We start from the raw sequence: 11,384 nt of genomic DNA, 5'->3' as shown, positions 1-11,384 counted from the left end.
TAACTTAATGAGCTACAAAGCTTGTCTCATCCTGTTTCCTGGGTAGCTAATTTCAGACACATAATTAATTGAGTTGTGCTAATTTGTTTAGGAGATAGCTACATAAACTAAAAACTTCATAAACAGCTAGCTACGGTACTTAAACTACTTATAGCTACATAAACACACACACATTTACACTGAGATTATTTCTTTTAAATAGATGCAAGGAAGTCTATATAATTAACAAATTAATTGAAATTTGTTTAAATTAGAATGGAAAATATTCAAAATTTGCATCATATAATAATATCAATTTATATAAAGCACTGTTTTGTAGCTAATTCTGAAGCAAATAGGGGGAAAATAGAATCCTGAACACTTAAAAATGATCACAAGACCAATATCGTTTATCATCATGTCAAATGCGAATATACTTTATCGTGTTTACAAAAGATGTGCTTTATTATGAAAAAATATGTCTCCATATATCCTTGGAAAGTGTCTATTAATCAACAAATATTTACAATTAAGCATGATTTCACATCAAGATTGGGAGAGTATTATCCATTGATATTCACCATTTATTCAGAGAACATTCAATCTATTGATGCTAAAGCTTTATGATATAGATTGATACTGGATCTGGATTATACTGTACAAAGAGTATTTTAGAGAGAACTCTGTGCAATGACAAACTCGCTTTACAACAGTATTAGTCCAAGATCAGTGATGTCACCTAAACTTATGAAAAGTGACATGATTCTGAAGGCGTGATATGACGGTCATATTCATATGGCATCACTCTTCCCCCAGCAAAATAGATGCCTAGACTTGCAAGGATGAATAAAGATCTGTGATTTTTCGAAATGTGCCCAATTTGGCTCTTTCTGCTCAGGCAAGGTTCAAGCACATTGATGAAAAGGTGATATCACATGATGTAATAATGCGACATCTAGTAACTGTAACAACAGAGTCTGCATCCAGAAACTAATACAGAATTAGTCTTTAGTTATGAATTTCCAAATGCCACATGATAATCAACATTAAAATGTAATTTGTGTAACTTCACTCTTCAATACATGTAACCGATCTTCAACTCCATCTTTGAAAATTCTGAATCAATTTCTTTTATTTCAACCAGTTTTGCCTGATTTACAAGTTGACAAATTTCCTAGTCCATTACACAATCTACATTTACATAGTTTGCATTTTAAAAATACTGTAATTATTCTCTTGTCCTAATGGTTTAATTAAATAAATATTTAATCACCATAATCCTGTGATCTATAAGAACACACACATCTTATTAATGGATGTGGCTGGTACATTGTTAGAGCTGTCCACATTTTACTTTTTACATCACAAAGAATCTTTGCATTTCCACTTGCGTCTCAATAAACCTTCAAGGTCAACTTAAAAATTAAATTACATTGATATTAGATAAGGTACTGCATACACATACATGAATAACCAGATCACATGTACCTGCAGAACTCTGTATTATCTATAAGTATATGTATCTAACATAACTATTTAATCTTCAACCTTTGTAGGACCTTAGTTCAGCATTTAACATTTTTTGTGAACACTTTTGTTAACATTTGGTTAACAAAACATTTTTAGTCCTATACATTTCCAGAAATCTAGAAAAAAATTGCTGAAGCATTAGGACATGCTTTAATACACTTAGAATAAATGTGAAAATGTGATATTATTCATGCACCTCAAATACACATCACAGCGAGATCACAAATAATCAAGCATGGCTTTCTCCCAAATGAGAGTCATTAGATTCATTTCATTCTAACCATCGCACCGAGTTGAAGGGTCCCGTACATATAAATGGAAGAGTTTGTTGAAATTCCAACAATTGTGAGCCTAGTCACAGGCTATCGCAACAAATAAATAATAGAAGACATAAAGAGTCCTGTACACATCTGCACCTGACGTTGATCTGCTGTAGTCTATGATGAAGCTGGGGTCCAATCATAATTGTGGTAGTTTACTCTCCAATGACTGGTTTCTCAAGGGGCAGGTTATTTGATGTTGTTGGACTTTGGAACGGGAGGCTGCGCTGGGCGTGCCCTAGGAGGAATTGGTGTTGACTGTGGAGGGAGAGACAAAGAGGGAGGAGAGTGATCATGACAGGAATCGAGAGAAAGAGAGAGAGAGAAGATAAATAGAGGGGACAAGTAGAGGCAATCACACAAGGAGCAGGAAGAGACAGACACAAGGAGACAAGAGTTAGAGAAAAGAGAGAGAAAAGAAGAAAGAAATGAATGGAGATAGAACAAAGTGATTGAAAAAGACAAAGAGAAAAGTTGTATATGATACATGTATCTTTCTATTTTCTCATGAATTCTGCATTACTCCAACTTCTATATAGATTGAATCAAAATTTTAATTAATTTTCATAACACCTTTTTAAAGAAATCCTGAAATACTTTTCCTTCACAGACAGTTCTTCAAATGATAAACAACTAAGAATATTTTAAAACTAGATGGAATTCGACTGCGCGCAGTCGAAAATGATGCCTCCGTCATAGAGCAATTTTACAAACCGAAACGGAAGAAATTTTTCAAATTCAAGTTCAATTGTAATCCATTAACATGTTCTCAGAATATCGTGATTACAAGCAATTTCTCATATACATATATGACCCTTTGATCTTTGACCTCATGACCCTAAAATCTACTCAGTTCATTGGCTCTGCAAGATTTCCTGAGTTAAATAGTAATCCATCTGTCAATTCTAATGAGAATGCGTCCACAAGCTATTTTTGCATACATAATGAGCCCATGACCTTTGATCTTATGAACCATTCATTGGCTCTGCAAGATACATAAATGATCTAAGTTTGGCAGGAATCCATCAATCTGTTCTAATGATAATACGATCACAAGCTATTTTTGCATACATAATGAGCCGCATGACCTTGACCTTTACCTCATGACCCCAAAATCTAATCAGTTCATCAGCTCTGCAAGTAACATACATGACCTAAGTTTGGCAGGAATCCATCAATCGGTTCTTGAGATAAGGCGATCACGAGCTGTTTTTGCATACACAATGTGCGCTGTGACCTTTGACCTCGTGACCCCAAAATCTAATCAGTTCATTGGCTTTGCAAGATACATACATGACCAAAGTTTGGCAGGAATCCATCAATCGGTTCTTCAGATAACGCGATCACAAGCTGTTTTTGCATACATAATGAGCCCTGTGACCTTTGACCTCGTGACCCCAAAATCTAATGTTCATCAGCTCTGCAAGATACATACATGACCAAAGTTTGGCAGGAATCCATCAATCGGTTGTTCAGATAACGCGATCACAAGCTGTTTTTGCATACATAATGAGCCCTGTGACCTTTGACCTTTGACCTCGTGACCCAAAATGTAATCAGATTGTTTTCCTATAGTGATACACACTATCACTAAGTTTGAAGTTTAAATCTCCAGTGGTTCTTGAGATATCATGATAACAATCTCAATGTATGGAATTTCATAAGTTGACCTCTGTGACCCTTGACCTTTGACATACGTGCTCCAAAATCTAATCAGATCGTCTTCCTATGGTGATACATACTATCCTTAAGTTTGAAGTTTAAATCTCAAATGGTTCTTGAGATATCGCGCTAACAAACTCAATACAAGGAATTTCATAAGTTGACCTCTGTGACCTGTGACCTTTGACCTACGTACTCCAAAATCTAATCAGATCGTCTTCCTATGGTGATAAATACTATTCCCGAGTCTTAAGTTTAAATCTTAAATGGTTCTTGAGATATTGTGATAACGGTCAAACGGGACGGACGGACGGACGTACGGACGGACGTACGGACGGACAACCCGAAAACATGATGCCTCCGGCACCACCTTCGGTGGCGGAGGCATAAAAAAATCAAAACCCAAAACCCTATGCTACCCTTAACCAATAATATTATATACATGTAGCAATAGATGAAACTGGCTATGGAGTCATTTAAAAACATTTGCCCCTTATCTTACTTTACTGAAGCAGATGAGCATTTATACAGAGCTCGACACTAACGGGATACATGGGTGTCCCAAATTTAGTCTGCCACCCCCCCCACCCCCCACTCTAAAAAAAATATTTTGACATAAGAAGTACTTTGCTGATCTCTGAGAAGTGTCTAACTTTTGTTTTTAAGTGGCCCAAACATTGTGGAGCATGTGTGCAGCGCTTTGTAACTGCAAGGAAAAGGCGCTATATCAAATATCTTTTTTGGATTGGATTGGAAGTTGAATCCGTTAGAGCTCTGCTATTTTACCATGTTGTTGATAGGTCCAACATTCTGGTAGACATTCTTATCTTCATTCAAGATAGCTGGTGACAGGATGGGAGTAGAACCAGGAGTGTGATGCTGCTGAACCTCATAGTGTGCTCGCTTCGTATTGATGTACTCACGTCCAGTCTTCAATGTGTTCTGATGGAGACAGAGGCGCAAAAGCAAAATTTATACTAAAACATTTGGAGATAGTTTGATGATGATCAATGATTGCTTTACGTGACTTTACGTGACTGGTTAACAACCAGGGGACTGACGACGTTAAGTCCTCCCCGAGGGATCAATGCCTTACCAACGGGAACGAGCGCATTGACTTGGTTATGACACCACTTGATTGGTCCAATATCCTAGACTGGTTACAACTTGCTGGGACTAAATTCCATGGGATTTAAATTCTATAACAAGAAGGGAATATCAGTGAGGGAGACATTAAAGAGAGATGAAATACCTGTTCTGCAGCTACTCTTTGTGACAGAGTCTCGATATAGTGCTGAACAGCCCTGTAGACAAACTTATACTGTGCCTCCGTTTGTACCAGACCTGAGCGTTGCTGTCTTACAAGCCTGATGGTGTTATAGATATCAATCTCACAGTCCAGTCCTGTATATAGGAAAGAATACATAGAGTGGGATGACAGAACATTGCTTCCAGGGTATAATGGACCGGTTTGTAATAAAAACGATAATAAAAATATCTGTTTCTTATAAATGTAGAAGTGTCTTGGTCAAGTGGATATGTCACCAGACTGTGGATCACATGGTTAACGGTTCAAGTTCCGCCGCGCTACTAGCCTATACAGTTTTTCTTCATGATTGATAAATGAAAGAAAAGGTAACTTTATCATTTCTTTGCAATACCAATTTCCTGATCAGCTATATGCACAACTCTGTAGACATCTAAAGATTTTTTTTCCTTCTCCTTCTCATGCTCAAACCATTGCTACAAACTGACTTGGTCTATTGTATCAATGAATATGTGCGTGTCTGTACTTAAATAACAAATAATTTGTAAAAATGTTTCTGGAAATATACTCCATCCGTACCAGGGGTGATAGTGAGCACTAAAAAAAAAAAGGAAAGTTTTTGTTTTCTTCCTCACCCCCTACCCTCCCGTCCCCCTTGAGTAATAAATTTAAAAAAGGATCCGGGGAAGAAAACAAAAATGGTATTTAACAACATCCCTCCCCCCCCCCTCCTCCCCCTTTGAGTAAGAAAATCTGGAAAATAAGGGAAAAAATTGGGAAAAACAGGTGTAAAATCAGGGAAAAAAGAAGAAGAAAAAAAAAATCAGGAAACCGATTTAAATCGGGTAATTATCAGGCATGATCCATACCAACTATTATAGCACCTTGTACTCATTTCATCAAAAATCATTTATCAGATTGAAGATAGCTCTACTATACTAACCATGTTGTTTGATGAGGTTGAGAATGATGTCAATGACAATGAACGTGCCTGTCCTTCCAATGCCAGCACTGTCAAGATATAAAGAGAGAAAAAACAGATGGATACATGTAGGTCTACAGTTATCTCACATTACAGTCAAACCTGCTTTAGCCGACACCTGAACAGAAAGACCACCCGTCTATAAAACCACATTTTTGTTTCCCTTGAATATAGTTTCTCATTAAAACCTGTACTAAAGGAGCCTGTACATAAAGACCACCTGCCTATAAAGATCACTTTTCATGTTTCCCTTAATCAGTATTTATATACAGGTTTCACTGTATATTTAAAAATTACTAATAACAGCCAGGAGCCAGAAAGATATAACTCTGTGTAAAGTGACATGCGTTAACGTCCTTCTAGCTCTTTGCAGATGAGTACCAGCTGAATGCACTCTGTGTTTATCACTCTTCTCCTCCTTCTGTTAACCTTCAAAGGGCTATGCAGCCTTTATTTGTAGATAGATTACCAGTTTTGTATACAGGTACACTTAACACCCGGTATACACTCTACTCTTTGCAAGAAGTATAGCGCATTAACATGCATAGGGTGCGACTCTCCTCCACGCAGGGCCTCCAGTTAACTTTCTAGTAAAAAGAGTGTTTTCCCCTCCGCCTTCTCACTCTATATTCTAATGTGAACTAAACTTCCAAAAATAAAAGTTTAGATTTCAAAATCCCATTACATAAATCATCCCAATATCCATCTACAACTGAAATATCTATGATCTATGATCAAAGCTACGGTAGAGCTATCAACTCAACAGAATCATCGGGTATAATAAAATCCTTGATAATGTCTGTATTAAACATTTAGAACAATATACACTAAGCAGAAAGAAGAAATAAAGAGTGGACACTTTTTACTGTTCAAAATGTTCATAAAAACTGTCAATAAATATAATAAATTATATATCAAATTAACAAAAAAATCACTACTCTACCAAAATCAATTAAGACCAAGTTTTGAACTTTTATTAATTAACTGTTATAAGGTATGATTAAGAAGATTGCAAAAACAGAGCAAGCAGCAATTTAAATGTTAATAAACATGTGCATCTGTCAGGTAGACTTATTTAACTATAGAAACAAAGAATGAGAAACAATGGTTTTGACAAGCACGATAAAAAGTCAGGATACCTACAATGTCCATCAACATTTGAATAGCCAGATGCCCATTTTTGAAATTTTCTTTCAGAGACTTATTTATTGTAAGATGGCTATGCCCCCACTCATGCATGAGCAGTATGATTTCAATTGCATATCATCTTAAAGAGAGTTTATTGTTTCTTGAGGTATATGAAAGATCAATTTTTAACAAATATGTTACGAGGCGCGATAGCTCAGTCGGTAGAGCAATGGTCTCGTAATCTGGTGACCCGGGTTTGAAACCAAGGCGATTCGCTAGTGCCCTTTGGTAAGGATTTAATCCTCATTACCAGGTCCCTCAGAGAGGACCTTCAGCCGTCGGCCATCTGGTTGCTTACTAACAAGCATTTATGCTTGCTTAGCAGTCAGGTAAAATAACCACAAGCACCACCAAATGGCCCAAATATCTAATTGAGTTTGAGTTTGAGTTTGAGTTTGAGTTTGAGTTTGAAGTTTATTATCCAAAACAAAAAGTACATCAATATAACAATCAAATGTGAATGATTAATTAACATTGAAAGGATAAATGGGACCAGAAAATAGCATTTAATGCTAATCGTGTCTAGTACCACTAACACACAAAAAGTATCACAGCAATAAATGAGAATGTAACGAATAAATATGAATAACTATTGAATTCATACCTAAGCTACAAACTATTCTACATCTAGGGTAAATGTGTTCTGTGCTTATATACAAAGCTTTGGTATTTTACACTAAATAAAAGATGAAGAATTATATAAAAAAATATTTACAAAAAGGCAAGAGCCTTGGTTCTAAGTTATAAACAACTATTCTATTAACATTTGTGATATAAGAGTTCTACAAAAGCAAGACACTGATGCTTTCTCCCTTACAGAAAGGGGTAGATCATATCTTAACTATGAATAGTATCCACTTTCTTTCTTTTTTGCCGAATGTACATTAGACTTGCTCTTCCTACCTGCAATGAACAATGATAGAGCCAGCATCTGGGAATGTTTCTTGTTTCTTGTTGACGTCTTGGAGGAAGTTGAGGACCCTGCTAGGGTCAGAGGGTACACCATGGTCAGGCCAACTCTTGAAGTGGAAGTGAAACATTGGTCTCGATTCTTCAGGCTAAACACAGATAGGTGGACAAGAAAAGGTTAACATACAATAAAACTACAGTATGACCTCTGTTATGGGTTCCATGTCGGCATACTAATTAATACAAGTTTTGTATGTCACATCTGTAAAAATAAACTGCAAGTGAAATAAGCAGCTCTTCAATCCTTAAAGGTTTGAATGTCTTACAATTTGGGGTGATTAATAAATTCTTTGCATTAAGGTTAGTGGTCCCCTTTTATAGTAAAATTGTCATCATGTCACATTCTGTTACATTTCAATACATGGTAAAACCCAAGTTGTAATTAATAATAATAATAATAATCTGGTTTTTTATATAGCGCTCAATACACCGATCCAACGATGTGCCTACCGTATTTTCCGGCGTAAAGGCCGCAGTATTTTCGGGTGAGAAAAAATCAAAAAGTCGGGGTGCGGCGTATACGCAACAACAACAAAATTCAGCGGTCAAAACATCACGTCCATTTGCACGTATGGGACTATAGGAACGGTAGCATGACTAGACAACGGTACAGGACAATTCTAGAATAACTCCACACAACTTACCGACAAGTTTATGTTGCATAGTTGACATGAAGACGAAAAAACTTATTTTTCTAATAAAATCTGCCGATAGATCTAGATCTAAGTCCATACCATTGCATCGGCAAAAAGTAAACAAAGGGACAGGCCGTTACTTACGGAGCTAGCTGCCGCGCAACGCAACTGCGCAGGTCGAAAAATGCTATTTCGGATTACACCGCACATCGAGGAAGGGGTATTGTAGGATGCCAAATCTGCGTACGATACAGTACTAGCTTAAAAGTCGATGAAGATCTGCTAAATTATGATCATTTTTGAGGTTAACTTCTTGTTGATTTATAAGAATATTGATGAATTTGGTATAGTTTGTAAAAAAAAAGAGTGTTCTACAAGAAAATTACGATCATTTTGTTTGGTCCGTTTTTTTTTTCTCTTTTTTTTTTTTTTTGTTTGTTTTTGTTGTAGTTTTTTTTTTTCCTCTACAAAATGTCAAAGTTGGGGGTGCGGCCTATACGGCGGTGCGGCCTTTACGCCGGCAAATACGGTAAGCGCTTTACAGATATATTATTACCCCGGTCATCGGATTCAGGCTTACTCGCACACAATGTGTGCACATTTTCCACTCCCTGGGGAGCATTCCAGCCAGTCGCCATTTTACAGGCGCACACTTGCTCGTTCAACCACATGAACGTTCGCATCCTACCGGGTACCCATTTAACACCTGGGTGGAGAGTAGCAAGTGCAGGTAAATATCTTGCCAAAGGATATTAGTGCCGTGTCGGGATTCGAACCCTCGACCTTCGTATCTACAGTCAAGCGCCTTAAACCACTCGACCACGACACTCCCACGTGTAATTGGTAAACGTAGCTTGGAATGTTCTTGGTACCCTGGGGATACATGATATAAGTAGGGCAATTCTGTGTCATGTATGATAAATGACTATCATCTTTTATTTTGTACGGTACTTATTTCATGGAATCGCCAAACTGCTGATACTTACAAAGTCTTTATGAGACATAGAGAACTCTCTGAGATCATAGTCTGCCATGCTCTGTTCTGAGATGTGCGTTACAGTGATTACTCCGGTATCCTTCTTAGTATTAGCATCAGGCCAGTAACGACAACATTTATTCTAAAAAAAAAAGACAATCAAACATTAAATTACAGTTCACATCCTTAATCTACACATGGCAATTTCTTACACAGTGTATAGCGCAATTTACAAACGCATACATATACCTGTACATCCGTATTACACAAATTCAGTTAAACCACACCCTGGTTCTAAGATCACATTTAACAAGGCAACTTAGACCTTAGCCTATAATCTAGGCGGAGTGCCGAGCTTTTTTCTTTGCTGCTAGACTAACCCTAAGCAGAACGTCTGATACGGCGAGACTACGAACCGTGAGTCGCGAAGCGGCTCACCGCCTATAATCACTGGTCTAGCTTTAGTCGTTGTTTTTTTATTATCGACAATGAATCCGTGGCAGTTTTCGTACGAAAAACTGCCACGGATTCATGGTCGATAATAAAAAAAACAACGACTAAAGCTAGACCAGTGATTATAGGCGGTGCGCGGCTCACAGTTCGTAGTCTCGCCGTATCAGACGTTCTGCTTAAGGTTAGTCTAGCAGCAAAGAAACAATCTCGGCACTCCGCCTAGATTATAGGCTACTTAGACCTCAGACTAGCTTTGTTCGCATTGTGAAACCCAACTTTGAACAAAAGCATTTGGTTTTAGTAGAATTTTAAGGAAATATGGGCCAATGTGTTTTGCTTCCCTTCAACAGTGAACATTTCCCATGCAATATATACATGTAGTATCATAATCATAATTATAGTTATGCCAAGAATGGTATCTCAAAAACCTGTTAAATCCCTTAAGTTTATAACTGGTTGAAAATATCCCTCAAATACCCAAAATAAAACCCCTCTTTACAATACTATAATCAAACTGACCACTGAGTGGTTTCCAGGGGGCTGTTCTCAAAAGACTACAATTGGGTTTTAGGTTAGGTTTGATTTAGTGTTTGATCAAGGGTTGAAGATTGGAAGTCTTCTTAATGTATGAAATTGATCACAGAGCAATGGTTGCATGACTGTTTGATGTACAACTGGTGATTCCTACCTTCCCCCTTTCCACTTCTTTAGTTGTCATGACGATGACTCTAGAGTTCTCCTGCCAGGCCACTCGCCAGAACTCTGGTACCGTGTCCTTCAGACAACCTTGTGTAGCAATGTACCGTTTCTGATGCTCCCAACTCATGTCAATCTTCTCCACATTTTCACCTTGCTGCTGAAGCTCAATACTGTTCTTCCATGCCTTTGGTAACTGATTCAATCAAAATAATAAAAAAATTACTTAATGATTCATATTAAAAATTAGAAGAGAAAGAATTATTATTAATAATATCAATACCAACAACACAAACAATAATAACAATGACAACAACAACAATAGTAACATTAATATAGCACTTAATTTTAATGTTTTTAAGTGCTGTACTTTTCATTCCCCTGGCTTTAGCCAAGCTACACTGATAGAGCACACCTACCAGGAGCACATTAACCTCACCTGGGTGGAGAGAGGCAAATGTAGATTAATGTCTTTCCAAAGGACGGAGATGTTTTGGTGTAGTGGTTCATTTGTTTGACTCTCAATCCAAGGGTTGAGGGTTTGAATCCCAGCCAGGCACTAATGTCTTTTGGTTCATTTGTTTGACTCTCAATCCAAGGGTTGAGGGTTTGAATTCCAGCCAGGCATTAATGTCTTTTGGTTCATTTGTTTGACTCTCAATCCAAGGGTTGAGGGTTTGAATTCCAGCCAGGCATTAATGTCTTTTGGTTCATTTGTTTGACTCTC

At 37.3% G+C, this 11,384-nt stretch overlaps 1 protein-coding gene across 1 annotated transcript in view; it reads right to left on the bottom strand.

Moving 5' to 3' along the window:
• Positions 1–846: 846 nt before the first annotated feature.
• LOC578886 (tyrosine-protein phosphatase non-receptor type 11) overlaps positions 847–11,384 on the bottom strand; it is a 35,473-nt gene continuing 24,935 nt past the window's right edge. The window contains exons 9-15 of the mRNA XM_030987129.1: positions 10,650–10,853; positions 9,519–9,650; positions 7,832–7,986; positions 5,702–5,769; positions 4,744–4,895; positions 4,278–4,433; positions 847–2,087 (exon numbers count right to left, since the gene is read on the bottom strand). Coding sequence (XP_030842989.1) covers positions 2,019–2,087; positions 4,278–4,433; positions 4,744–4,895; positions 5,702–5,769; positions 7,832–7,986; positions 9,519–9,650; positions 10,650–10,853 — 936 coding nt within the window. The 3' untranslated portion in view covers positions 847–2,018. The remainder of the gene's footprint in view (positions 2,088–4,277; positions 4,434–4,743; positions 4,896–5,701; positions 5,770–7,831; positions 7,987–9,518; positions 9,651–10,649; positions 10,854–11,384) is intronic.

Source organism: Strongylocentrotus purpuratus, unplaced genomic scaffold (genome assembly GCF_000002235.5).
Source record: "Strongylocentrotus purpuratus isolate Spur 01 unplaced genomic scaffold, Spur_5.0 spur5_scaffold_16, whole genome shotgun sequence".
NCBI classification, from domain to species: domain Eukaryota; kingdom Metazoa; phylum Echinodermata; class Echinoidea; order Camarodonta; family Strongylocentrotidae; genus Strongylocentrotus; species Strongylocentrotus purpuratus.
The sequence above is the reverse complement of the archived record's forward strand: the minus strand, read 5'-3'. Positions and strand labels throughout refer to the sequence as shown.